This window comes from Crotalus tigris, unplaced genomic scaffold, assembly GCF_016545835.1.
Source record: "Crotalus tigris isolate CLP2741 ecotype Arizona unplaced genomic scaffold, ASM1654583v1 scf7180000024338.4412243, whole genome shotgun sequence".
Classification (NCBI taxonomy): Eukaryota; Metazoa; Chordata; class Lepidosauria; order Squamata; family Viperidae; genus Crotalus; species Crotalus tigris.
In genome coordinates this window covers 3,856,417-3,869,908 of record NW_024100508.1, presented here as the reverse complement: position 1 = coordinate 3,869,908, position 13,492 = coordinate 3,856,417, and the positions used below count along the sequence as shown (strand labels likewise).

Below are 13,492 nucleotides of genomic sequence, written 5' to 3'. Positions count from 1 at the left end.
AGATCCAGGCTGCAATATTGCAGAAGAGGCATAGATGGCAGCAAAGAGAGAAAGGAAGTCCTTTACTGCCATCTAGAACCCCTTGGACCATTGCATCGCAAACATTGCACCTCCATGCTTCATACATATGGAGTTAATTGATGCATCATTCTAAATCAGGCTAAGAAATCATGGTCCACTTAGTCTACTTAGACTGTCTACAACAGTCTAAGCCAGTGTGTTTCTCAATCTTGACAACTTTAAGGAATATGAACTTCAACTCCCAGAATTCCCCAGCTTACTCTATTATACAGCATGCTGGCTGGGGAATTCTGGCAGCTGAAGTCCACACTTCTTAAAATTACCAAAGTTGAGAAACACTGGTCTAACCCCAAGCCAAGCAGTTCCCATTCTAATTTAATACATTGTACAAAGTCAGCCATAAAAAAAAACAGCAGTTCTTCCTTCTAGGCTAGCCTGCTCCAACATGGGCACTTTTCTGGCTATGATTCCCTGAATTCTGAGGAATTCTGGGAGCTGAAGTCTGTACGGCATCCATGATGGAGCAGACCGGCCTAGAGATTCTTCATTTGGTCATTGGTCTTAGAAAAAACACCTCTTGTGCTTTGGCATAAACCAGAGTTCACCAGAAGAACCAGATTTATCTCCCGGATGATTAGTTGAATCTTCTAGGCCTGTGTTTTTCAAACTTGGCTACTTCAAGATGTATGGATTTCAAGGGCCAGCTGGGGAACTCTGGGAGTTGAAAACCACTCATTTTAAAATGGCCAAGTTTGAAAAATCTGGTTTTGGGCCCTGAGAGCTTTGCTTGACCAGCTGAAGAACGAACGGAGAGTTTTGTGGAGAAGCCAAGCACAGTTCCTCTCCCCCCCCCCCGCCCCCAGTTCTGAGCTTTTGCATCTGACGATAGGATCTCCTATCAAGGCTGCTTTGCAGAAATGTCAGTTCAGCACCCGGCCAACTTCTGCTTTTTGTTCTTGACAGAGCTTGCAGCACCCAGGTTTGGAGGTGGGGGGTGGGGGTGTCAGACTCAGATTCTCCACAAAGACCACATTGGAGCAAGCATTTGTTTTGCAAGTCTCAGGGCGCGGCCTTGGAGAATCCAAAATGTCCTGAACAAAGGCAACTCAGGGGCATAGGCAGAGTGCTTTTTTCCTTTTTTTCCCCAAAGCAAGCAAAGGCAGATGTGCTTTGCTACCAAAACACTGCTGGCTTTACAGTTAATCCTTGACTTACAAGCATTCGTTCAGCAACCATTTGAAGTTATAATGACACTGAAAAAAAAAAGGCTTATGAAGGGTCCTTATATTTATGACCCTCACAGCGTCTCCATTAATAACGTGATCAAAATTCTGGTCCTGGGGAACAAGCGTGTATTTATGATGGTGGCAGCATCCAAGGGCCATGGGATCACCATTTGCAACCTTTCCAGCTGGATTCTGATCAGCAAAATCAATAGGGGAAGCCAGCTCTGCTTAATGATCATGGGAATCACTTAGCAACTGCTTAGGAACCGTGGCAAAAAAGAGATGAAATGGGACGACGCAACGCACTTAACAACTTCATTGCTTAGCAATGGAAATTCTGTTCCCAAATTCATAAGTAGAGAACTACCCAGATAGTGATCCAAATGACATAAAGCAGGGGTTCAAATTGTCAGCCCGCAGGGGGTTGCGTCATGTGGAGGCCGCACTCACCCTAGCTCGGGCAATGCAAAAAAAGTTGCGATACGTCACAATACGACACGTGACGTGGCGAGTGGTGACATAAAGCATCATCTTAAAAGGTAAATTTGCTTGTATCTCTCCTAGATCTTAGCCTCTTTAAAAAAATAACCTTTATGTAAAAAAAAACTCAAAACCAGAGCTGCTGGCTTTCTGGTCACAAAACCTTTATGTAGATTAGCTACAAACCTCACAACTCCTTGTGTGCAATATGCAAATCTCAGTTGCATTTTCCCTTCAGTTCATCGGCTTGCAGCTCAGTGTGTTGGGCAAATCCAGCCTGCAGGGTTTCTTTAGGAATAACTGTTTTGCGCACACGTAGAAAGTGAGTTAACTTTGCAACCAGGTTAAGCATGTTCAGTGATTGCAGCCTCTACCTTCAGCGGGGCCTCCTCCCAGTTCTGTGGTTTAAACCGAGAAAGAGTTGGGTTTATCAGCAAGGGCTGAGCACTCCTTATGTCTGGCGGATTATTGTAGCGTAATTTCACTACAGACCTTGCAGGTCAGAAGGATGGATACAGAAGTGAATGGAGCTCCTGCAGGTGTACAACCATTATTTGAATGATGGGAATTTAAGTTTCTTGTTATTGCCTGTTTTATTTCAAAGACTGACAGGGAAGAAACTTGCCGTGTTTCTGACAGGCCATCAGGTGCCTGACAGCTGTATAACTACCATCCCAAGGACGCTGTCATATTCTGCTTCAGTTCTTCCCCTATCAAATACATTAACTTTGCAGACTTGGCCAGTAACACAGAGCAAATCTTTTATCAGAGCAATTGAATATATTCCTTTTTACTGCCTGTGCTGGTAAAATTTTTCTTTTCTTTCTCCCTCCCTCCTTTCTTTCTTTCTTTCTTTCTTTCTTTCTTTCTTTCTTTCTTTCTTTCTTTCTTTCTTTCTTTCTTTTCTTTTCTTTTCTTTTCTTTCTTTTTCTTTCTCGACTCAGCTGTATAGCTGCCACCTCCCTGCTATTTCCTGTGCCAAAGTTGTGTCACTGCCCAGGAATCCCAGCAGCAGACAAGGCAGAGAGGTGAAAAAAAATCACATGGCACAGCCTCGGGAAACGTCAGCTATGTAATATAAAGTAAGAAAAAAGAAAATCAAAAAGAAATAAAAGTGTAAAAGAGGGGGGGGGGAAATAGAAATTGGGGAGATTTAGATCACAGGAAGTCTTTACGACCATTTGTTTAATGACGTTCAAAATTACAATGGTGCTGAAAAAGCCAACTTAGTCCTTCCAATCGTTACAGCATCCCCCATTGTTATGTGATCAAATTTGGGGGGTATTTACAACAGATGCAGGGTCCACTGTCACATGATCTCCATTTGCAACCTTCCCAGGGGGCTTCCCATAAGAAAAGACAAAGGACCTGGTAGAATTTATTTTCTTTCTTTCTTTCTTTCTTTCTTTCTTTCTTTCTTTCTTTCTTTCTTTCTTTCTTTCTTTCTTTCTTTCTTTCTTTCTTTTTCTTTCTCTCTTCCTTCCTTCTCTTTTTCTTTCTTTCTTTCTTTCTTTCTTTCTTTCTTTCTTTCTTTCTCTCTCTCTTTATTTATTTATTTATTTCTCTCTCCCTTTCTTTCTTTCTTTCTTTCTTTCTGTCTTTCTTTCTCTCTCCCTCTCTCTCTCTTTCTTTCTTTCTTTCTTTCTTTCTTTCTTTCTTTCTTTCTTTCTTTCTTTCTTTCTTTCTTTCTCATCTCTGTGATTTTGTTAATGACTGCAGCAAAAAGCCATAAAATCAGGTGCAAGTCCCTTAACAACTACATTGCTTAGCAACAGCATCCTGGTCCTTCATAAGTCAAGGACTATTCCATTCATTTTCTTTTCTGTATGCAGTTTCTCTCTCCTTCATCACAGTCACACATCACCCCCCCCCCCAGGTTTCTACATTCACACTTCTGTTTCCTTTTAGGCTGGGCCTGTTTAGCGGCAGGGAGAGCAAAGTAGGTTCTAGTTGTGATCATAAGTGAATGACTACCTACATTTCATTCATTTTCAGAATTTTCAAAACGATCAGAGAGCCAAGGACTCATTCCAGCATTTACTGCCTTCCACTACAATTTTATAAATGCACCTTCTCCTCTTCTATCACCAGAATCCTACCACTCTTAAAAAAAAGGGAGAGATATTCACAATCTTTGGCAATTTCTAAATAATTGACAGAAATAACATTTCTAGATAATAGTCTCCCAAGAGGGGTCTCTCATTGTCGGAATCACTAGTTAAATTCTTTTAAAGTTGCTTTAGGGTGACTCTGATCTTCTTTCTCCTGTCAACAAAGTTTGTTTTTTTCTCTGCACATCTCACCCGCCTGTTTGCTGCTGGATTTCTTCCCTGCTGTTTGAATGCTGTGCATTAAAATAGATGTTTTGAATTAGAGAAATCCAGGCTACCAAAACAGACACAGATAGCTTTCTTGCAAGGAGGTGACAGGAATGTAAAAGGCGCCTTTCATTTCATTCTTATAACAGCCTTGGAGGCCGGGTGTGGTCAGAAAAGTCAAGATGGCAGCCATGATGCAACCACTGAAGAGGATGGCCAAGCTCATAATTGCAATGGTGCAACTGAAGCTCTGTCTGTTTTTCTAGGTGCATTGCATAAAAAATAAGCAGAGCTTTGATCTCATCATCCCCACCATGCTGGCTGGGGAATTCTGGGAGTTGAAGTTCGGAAGATCTTAAAATTGCCAAGGTTGAGAAACACCAATGGAAATTGACAGCAGGCAACTCCTAACTCTGCTGTCTGCTCCAAGGATGTTCTTTGTTGCTATCAGCCAAGGATTTTTTTGGTCCACCCAGTCTAGGACCTGCTGATAGGGTTTTTTTTTAGTAATGTGCAAGCAACTGACTCCGATTCTTGATTCCCATTTATCTGAACAGGGCCGGAAATGAATAACCGGGCGTGGATTTCCTGCATGGAAAGTTTGTGATTTCCATTCAGGCCTCCAGGACGTTAAAACTAAATCCTGAATTCAGATCCTTCATTCAAAAGTCTGCAGGGTTCACACAGGGAGTGAGTTGCTTGTGGGTTGCTTGTGGGTTGGTAGGTTGTAGGAAGGGTGATAAACGAGTAATGCTGTCACATTAAACAACAATACTGCTAATTTGGATGTAACATGTTATGTGACCTTCAGAATTTATTTTTTACTAAGTTCAGGGTCTTGCAACCAGGAAATGGATTTGATTTCTCTTCTGCCCAATGTGGGTAGATCTCCTCTGATTTTCTTAATCATCCCTCTGATCTTTTCCTGTTGTTTCTCTCCTTTTCTCCTGCAGGAGGCGCTGTCAGTTGTAAGTGAGGATCAGTCCATCTTTGACCCAGCCTTTGCCTCTTCGCACCTCTTGAAGACAGAGGTGTCTCCAGTGAATGATTATGGGAGCAAGGAAGACCCAGGGTTGGAAGACGCCTCATGGTCCACCCAGGTCAATAACCGAGGCCATATGGTGAAACAGGAGAACGAGCAAGTCAATTGCTCCAGCAGGTTAGCAGCCGTAGAGAGCAACAGTCCAGATTTTGGACTTATTTGGTTTTTTTTGTTTGTTTCATTAGACCTTAAAGACGTGTAGACTTCAGTTCCCAGAATTCCCCAGCCAGACTTGCTGGCTGGGGAATTCCGGCAATTGAAGTCCACATATCTTCAAGCTGCCAAGATTGAGAAACACTGCATTAAACCAATGTTGCTCAACCTCATAAACTTTAAACTGAGTGGATTTCAATTCCCAGAATTCCCCAGCCGGACATGCAGCCATGCAGCCATCCCCATACTGGCTGTGGAATTCTGGGAGCTGAAATCCACAAAGCTTAAAGTTGCTGTGGTTGAGAAACATTGTGTTAGAACAGTGGTTCTCAACCTTTTTAATGCCGCGACCCCAACCGGTCGTAAGTTGAGGACTACCCAACCGATCGTAGGTCGAGGACTTCCCTGCCCGGGAGCACCATGCATGCGTGGTGCCGCCCCCTGCGCCAGCTGAGGCGTAGCTGGCAAGCGGCAGAGACGGCGCAGGCCGACCACCGGCTGGGCCACCAGCTGGCCCAGCCCAAGGGAGGTAAGGCACCCGCCGGGCCCCACGCGCGCCAGCAACCCTCCCTGTGCCCGCTGGCCTCCCACCTCCCACCCCTGGCCCTCTTTTACTTACATTTTTAGTAGTTGCTCAGCAGGGAGGGGTGGAAACTTCCAGACAGCTCGCCTTCGCTGCAGACAACTTGCAGCACCGTTTGCAGAATGGGACTTTTGGCGGGCTCAGCAGGGCGGAGACAGCCTGGACAATTCCTATTGGCTTTTGAAAGCCAATAGAATTAGCCTCTATTCAAGAGAGTCTATTCTATTGGCTTTCAAAAGCCAATAGAATAAAAGGGAATAGCACAGCTAAAGAAAAGGGGGAAAAAAATGGCAGACTGCGTTGTTTGGTGACCCCCGTGAAATGGTAGTTCGACCCCAAATGGGGTCCTGACCCACAGGTTGAGAACCACTGTGTTAGAAGCATATCCTGCCTTTATTTTGTAAAACTCAGATTGGCATCCATAATCACCTTCTGTTTTCCCCATGGCATCCTCTCTGAGAGGTGGATGAGGCTGAGAGTGATTGCCCCAAAGACATTCAACCACTTTCCGTGCCTAAGAGAGGACACAAACTCACAGTCTCCCAGGTTCTGGTCCAGCACCTTCTCCACCACCACACACTAGTTTTTGGACTGAACAAGAGGGACTAACCCAAAGAAGCTGATGTTGCCTTCAGGGCAAACAAGTTGGCAGCCTGATTGATCTAGAATGATCTAGAACAGGGGTGGGCAACCTTGGTTCTTTTATTGTGCTCCTAAAATGCATCTCCTGCTAAAGGTTGAGGCTTGGGAGAGTGGTTTTACAACAGTGTTTCTCAACCGTGGCAACTTTAAGATGTCCGGGCTTCAACATCCAAAATTCTGGGAGTTGAAATCCACATATCTTAAAGTTGCCAAGGTTGAGAAACACTCATTTATAGGATGAAAATATGAGATTTACAAGGGAGTCCCTTCTTGGCTTCACAAAATCTATGGCGCTTTGGGGGATGCTCCACAGCTGCTCACCTTGCCCATCCTGAGTGAGGACCTGCTAACCCCTTCTCCTATACCAGGAGTAGGGAACCTGGGCTCTTTTATGATTGTGGACTTCAACTCCCAGAATTCCTGAGCCAGTCCACAAGTCATAAAAGAGCCCAGGTTCCCCACCCCTGTCCTATACCTACCTCTCTTTCTCCCCCCACCCCAGCAGACAATCACCGGTGGAGTGCAGTGCCACCCGCAGGAACAAAGTGGAAGCTGCAGTCGACACATCCCAAGTGCCCTACCCAGCTGGATACCCCAACCAACGTAGTAGTCCCCCCGTTTCTTCATCCAGAGAGGAGAAGGTCATCGTTCCAGCAGGTTGGTCGAAGACCGCTCCCTCACCATTTAAAGGTTCCATCTCGTTCTGCCAGATCTCACGCTTCCCCATTGCACTCCAACTTAGCAGCTTCTAAGACCTGCTAAGACCTTCTAAGACCTGCTAAGTCCCCTGGCCACGGACCTCTTCACTTCTTGCTCCAATCTCTTCTCTCCGCTCCCCCCCCCAGATCCAGGTGTTTGGAGTTGCGATCATGTCCGTCAGTGGCTGGACTGGGCGGTGAAGGAGTATGGCCTTCCTGACATCGAAACCAGCCTCTTTCAGCACATAGATGGAAAGGAGCTCTGCAAACTTGGGAAGGAAGGGTTCCTACGCCTCACATCGCCTTACAACACCGAAATCTTGCTGTCTCACCTCACCTACCTGCGCCAGAGTAAGACCATGAACAAGCTCAGGATGGGAAAACTCCGCTCTTGGGAATCGGGGATGTGGTGCCAAGTTTCTTTACAAAGGGGTGTTGTCTCTGCTGGGCGGTGAGAATCTGAATCTCATGGTTTGGAGAATTTATTTATTAGATTTTTTTTTAATGCCACCTTTATTATTTTATAAATAACTCAAAAGTGGTGCACATACCTAATACTCCTTTCTCCTTCTATTTCCCCCATAATAACTTTGTCAGGTGGCATGAGCAGGGTTTGAGAGAATTCTTAGCCCTAATTCACCCAGCCGGCTTTCATGGCTGAGGTGGAACTAGAACTCACCGTCTCCTGGTGATTGGCCCAAAGTCACTCAACCACTTTCAGTGTTGAGGCAGGACTAGAACTCACCATCTCCTGGTTTTTAGGTCAGCATCTTCACCACTGCACCAAACTGGCTCAGTTTGAATTCCATCATAAAACCCGTTTATCTCTGCAAGCAAAATACTGCTGGCCCTCCATAATCCTGATTTATCATTAATTTTTAAAAAAACTTTGCATGCAGAATCCTAATGCCAGGTTCAACCATTCACTTTGTCACTGGACCTTTTGTCACTGGAAGATTTTGTATTTTTTTTTTTAAAGGGGAGGGATATTGAAAGCAAAGGGAGCTTTTCCCTTTCTCATCATTTCTTCTTGTTTTCCTTCCTTCTTCTGCCAGGCAGTCCCACTTTCACTTATCCATCTGCACCAGTTATTACCCAGCAGCCCCCTCCGCCTCCACCAAGGGCCCAAGTCAAAACTGGTAAGTTCGTAACAGAAACCGACAGACCCATTTCAAAGATCAGAACAGTGAGGACAGAAGAGGAAGTGAAGCTAGCTTGGTAACAGTTGCTTGCTTGCTAAGTAACAATTGAACCTGGAGTTTTTCACTCATTTTATTACTTTCAATTTGCAGCAAAAAAATGCCCCATAGGGGACAATGGGTTCACTTAACAACCCCTGCAAAAGGGGTTGTAAAATCATGCACAGTCACATGATGACCCTGCTTCACCACAACAATCAGGCCTTTAACTCTGTTGTAGCCCTCTTCTCAATCCAAATCAGCGATTTTCCAACTTTGCAACTTAGCTGGGCAATTCTGGGAGCTGAAGCCCACACTTCTAAGAAACCCTGATCTAAATGGTCTTTTTTTTTTTTTTGCCCAATATGTCATCTTTGCTCTTCATTTGCTGTAGAGTCTGCATATGATGAAATCCGACGAAGTAGCTGGGGCAGTAGTGCGGTAAACACCACTCCCAAAGGTACAGTTCCTAATTTCACTCGTACACCTTGAATTATATCATCCTGTGGTTTGGTTAGGTTTGGTTTAGTAGTGTAATGTGCCGGGCTGACTACCATGGTTCGCAAGCCACATTCCAGGATTTTGCTATGCAGACCCAGACAATTATTGTTTGTTCCATGAACCAGATCAGGGCTTAGCCTGTGTGAGCTAAGTTTATGACTGGATTCAAACCAGCTGGTCGACTGGGGAGAGAGTGGTGTTAGGTGGCTTGTGTGGACTTAGTAATTGTACTGTGCATGTCTGGATATTGGGGAAGGTAAAATCAAATCATACTAAATTCTGGAGTTGTCTAAAGAAGTGTAATTGGTGCTCTTCAAGAGAGACAACAAAAAGTACCTTTTCCATACAGCACATAGGCAATAGAATTTAGATGGTTTTTCAAAAAGAATCTACTAAAGTAATTGTTAATTACAGCAGCTATTTCTGTGACAAAAACTGTGATCACGTATTTGATCTGATTACTGAGTTAAGCTACATCCTTGATTTGCAGAATACTGTGACCCATAATCTAATTAAACAGTCCTGGTTTGTATAGTATGCTAAGATACAAATGAGCTAGTTAAGATTTACATTAATCAAAAGTAGTATGCATGTATGAACGTAAGCACGTGGTCTTTAAGTGACCTGATTAAATTATTGTGTGAACACTGTCAGGAAGACTAAGTCTCTCTGTGTGTGTCACGTGATTGGTTTATAATCTGCTGTAGTGTTTCTCAACTTTGACAACTTTATCATGTGTGGAGTCATATCTCAGAATTCCCCAGCCAGCAATGTCCACACGTTAAAATTGTCAAGATTGAGAAACACTGAACTGATGCTATACAAACCAGGACTGCTTAATTAGATTAAAATATTCTGCAAATCAAGGATGTAGCTTAATTCAGTAATCAGTACAACCCCACCACACACACACTCCCCTGAAACTGGAGTGAAGCATGTAAGCACTGCTGTGCCATTGGGATTCTACTTTTATTCCAGAATTGTAATTTGCAATTTCACGCTCAGTGCCCAGTTAATGAGGACCACGAATGCAATAATCTTAATGCATTCCTGTCCTGCACGTGGATTTCTCTGGTTCCTCTGTAATGTGCAGGTGGGTGCAGGTGGCTGGATTGAAGGGATCCTTGATCTGATCCTGCTTGGCTTCCACCTAAGCAGTGGGATACCAGGACAACCTGGACTAAAGAAATGGCATCTTAGCCGCCACTTAGCTCTTGTTTATTTTCATCTTCCACTTTGAAGGTTCCCCACCGCAGATCCAGACGGTGAGCCGGATCCCCGATTCTACACGCATTGCACCTGGTACGCCTAGATACCTCTGGCCCTGTGTCCTCCGCCATCTTCTGCTTTTCTTTTTTTGTGTTTCACATCGGACTGCATTCCTTCAGCTTTACTAGTGGCACGATCCATAATGCTCAGCAAATATTTGTTTGTCTGGCCCTGCAGTAAACAGCTTTCTGTTTGTGCTTTTTTTTCCTATTTCAGGAGCAAATTAATTGCTTTGAAATTAGCTGCTAACCCAGAAGTATGGCAAGGGGAGTAATGCACCCACTCCTTGAGTTAATCATGTTTGGCCTGTATCATTTCATCTGGAGAAGGGAAAGTGTTAACTAATTTCCTGTAGTAGTCCCTACACCTAGAAAGCAAGCATGGCAAGCTAGCACATAGAGTCAGATAAGACTTCAGTCATGTCAGTTGTCTGCTGGATTATAGCCTGAATCAGAGGGCTATCATAGCAACTAGGATAGGGCTAGGAGAGAGAATTTGTGAGCTCTTCCAAGTATAAGGAAGAGATCGGGAGGGGATCTTCCCGATGCATCCAGTTCATTCAATTGCATCCAATTCTAGTTCCTCTTATTTCCTTCTTCTTCCCAGTAGATCCATACCAAGTCCTTGGGCCCACTAGCAGTCGCTTGGCAAACCCAGGTGAGCCATCCATCTTTTGTCTCGGGGGTGGAGCATTTAGCATCCAGCAGTCAGAAATGTCTTCTCTCAGCCTGGAAAAGCAGTCAGTGGAATGGGCGACTTCACCCACTGATAGTCATTGAGAGAATGGCACTTTCAGGCTTGCAAGATTTTGTTAATGTAGCCTTAAAATAAAGTAGAATTAGCTCATCTGGTTATGCTTCCTGTCTGGTCTACTTGGGAAGCTGACAGTTGCCAACTAACATCCCAAGATCTCTCTTGCCCAGCAGAAGATGGGTTGAAGTGAGCGCCTTGGTCAGGGTAGGCAACCTTGGCTCTTTTATGACTCGTGGACTTCAACTCCCAGAATTCCTGAGCCAGCATAGCATAGCTGGCTCAGGAATTCTGGGAGTTGAAGTCCACGAGTCATAAAAGAGCCAAGGTTGCCTACCCCTGGCCTTGGTCATCTCAGGAACAAGCTGAGGCTGAGGCTAAAAGAGTTGTTCTGTCTCCGACAGGGAGCGGTCAGATCCAGCTGTGGCAATTTCTCCTGGAGTTGCTCTCGGACAGCAACAATGCCAGCTGCATCACCTGGGAGGGGACCAACGGTGAGTTCAAGATGACAGATCCCGATGAAGTGGCGCGGCGATGGGGCGAGCGCAAGAGTAAGCCCAACATGAACTATGATAAGCTGAGCCGGGCGTTGCGCTACTACTATGACAAGAACATCATGACCAAAGTGCATGGCAAGCGCTACGCCTACAAGTTCGACTTCCAGGGCATCAACCAAGCCCAGCAGGGGCAGCCGGGCGAGCCAGCCCTTTACAAATACCATCACACGGAACTGCCTTACCTGCCCCCCTACCACCAGCAGAAGGTGGGCTTCGGCCTGGGCCATAGCACGCAGATGCCCGCCTCATCCTCAGGTTTTTTCGGCCCACCTGCCCCGTATTGGAATTCCACAGGGGGGAACCTCTATCAGAACCCCCCTGTGTCCAGGCAGGCTACCAACCATTTGGGCTCTTTCTTCTAACCTCCAGAAGGTCCTGGAGCTACCTGAACTTCTATCAGAAGGGTCCATTAGACAAACATCTACCACACCCAGAAGCTGGGATACAGGGAGGATCATCTTGAACGTATTTGTGGCCGTCATGAATAAAGAGGGCAGGGTGGGGGAGCAGGACCACTCGCCACCAACAGCAGGCGCTCTTTTGCTGCTTGACCAAAACAGTTGCGTGATCATCTAATTCTATTCTACCCCTGGACTTAAACTGAGCTAGATGTTGTGCTATCCTCGCCTGAATTTTGCAGAGATAGCCGGGGTCTCAGAATTATAGGAGACGTAGATGAATTGCCTCAGCTTGCTTAATTTCCTCTCCCCCACCCCATCTAATATGATGGAAGCAGGAGTGGCATGTTTCTTTGTATATGATGTAGCTGCAAGGATGTGGACTTCAAGTCCCAAAATCCCCACACCACCATGCAAGGTTGACGTCATGTACGCTGGCTGGGGAATTCTGGGAGTTGAAGTCCACTCATCTTCAAGTTGCCAAGGTTGAGAAACACAACTTTAGCCATTGCTTTACAATCATTTCTAATCTTTTCAGAAGCAGAAGTACTGCCATTTTTTCTCTGGTGCTGCTGTGAGCCATTAAAATACTTAAGTTGCAGTACTAGAAGGCTTTTGGGAGCTGCCAAAACCTGAAAAATAATTCTTCTGAATATAGTTTTGAGTTTTCTTTAGCCAGATTTATTGAAAGTTCTTGAGATCGTAAGAATTCCAGGAACTTTTCCCAATTTGAAACCAATATATCCCTGATATTTTTTTTAACCATCTATACCAGGGGTGTCAAACTCACAACATCACATGATGTGACGTGACTTTTTTTCCATTGCCGGCAATGGGCTGGGCACGGTTTTGGCATGATGCGTCCGGTCCACGGTGGGTCTTTTAGTAATAATGCAGAAACTTGCAGAGGTTTGCATGAGGTCTTCTGAAACTTTTTCAGTTTGGAAAGCAACCCCTACAAATTCAATTTCAAACAAGGACCAAATTCAGCAGACTGGGTTTCTCAAATGAGAGCCTTTCAGGTGTGTGAATTTTAAGAGGCCCACAATTCCCAGTTAAAAGGTTTATTCTCTTGGAATTATGAGAATTGTTGGCTCAGACTGGCAAAGATTGAAGTTCTTGGGGAAAGAAAGAGGCAAAAAGTAACTCTATTTCTGTTTGCTCTTATAACTTGGAATTTCAGAACTTTTCACGTGATTCTGAACTCTTTTCCCTCATAATATAGATGGCTTATTAATGGAAGCACAATAAGATGGTAAACTATTGAAGCTGTAGAGTGGACCGAACAGAAAAAAACATTGTTTTAGATGTTCCTCCCTAGAAAGAACAAACATTGTTTTAGATGTTCCTCCCTAGAAAGAACTATCTGCAAATTCAAAACTAACAGTACTGTTACTGTACTAGCTTTCCATTTGTAGGAATGCCTCATCCTTATTATTACACACAATGGAATCCACCACCTCCAGGCTGGAGTAGCATAGTACTCTGTAATCCTATAGGTATCAATTCAAATGGTCAGGAGCGATGGTATTACAAGCTGTTTGTGTGTATATAGACCACAGGTCGGCAACCTGCGGCTCTGGAGCCGCATGCGGCTCTTTGAGCCTTCCCCTGCGGCTCCCAGCCTCCTCTGCCTTTGCAGAGAGAGACAGAGACAGAGAGAGGAATTGCGCTTC

The 13,492-nt window shown here is 44.7% G+C and overlaps 1 protein-coding gene across 6 annotated transcripts in view; it reads left to right on the top strand.

Moving 5' to 3' along the window:
• LOC120300080 (retroviral integration site protein Fli-1 homolog) overlaps positions 1-13,492 on the top strand; it is a 26,997-nt gene extending 13,505 nt beyond the window's left edge. For 2 of the 6 annotated variants that reach the window (XM_039325620.1, XM_039325624.1), the window contains exons 2-9: positions 4,999-5,204; positions 6,968-7,122; positions 7,311-7,514; positions 8,219-8,302; positions 8,736-8,801; positions 10,085-10,144; positions 10,718-10,768; positions 11,266-13,492. In XM_039325620.1, the coding sequence (XP_039181554.1) occupies positions 4,999-5,204; positions 6,968-7,122; positions 7,311-7,514; positions 8,219-8,302; positions 8,736-8,801; positions 10,085-10,144; positions 10,718-10,768; positions 11,266-11,780 (1,341 nt within the window). In that variant the 3' untranslated portion in view covers positions 11,781-13,492. Of the gene's footprint in view, positions 1-2,751; positions 2,810-4,998; positions 5,205-6,967; positions 7,123-7,310; positions 7,515-8,218; positions 8,303-8,735; positions 8,802-10,084; positions 10,145-10,717; positions 10,769-11,265 lie in introns of those variants that run through there. The other 4 variants (XM_039325625.1, XM_039325622.1, XM_039325621.1 and 1 more) reach the window with 4 other exon arrangements.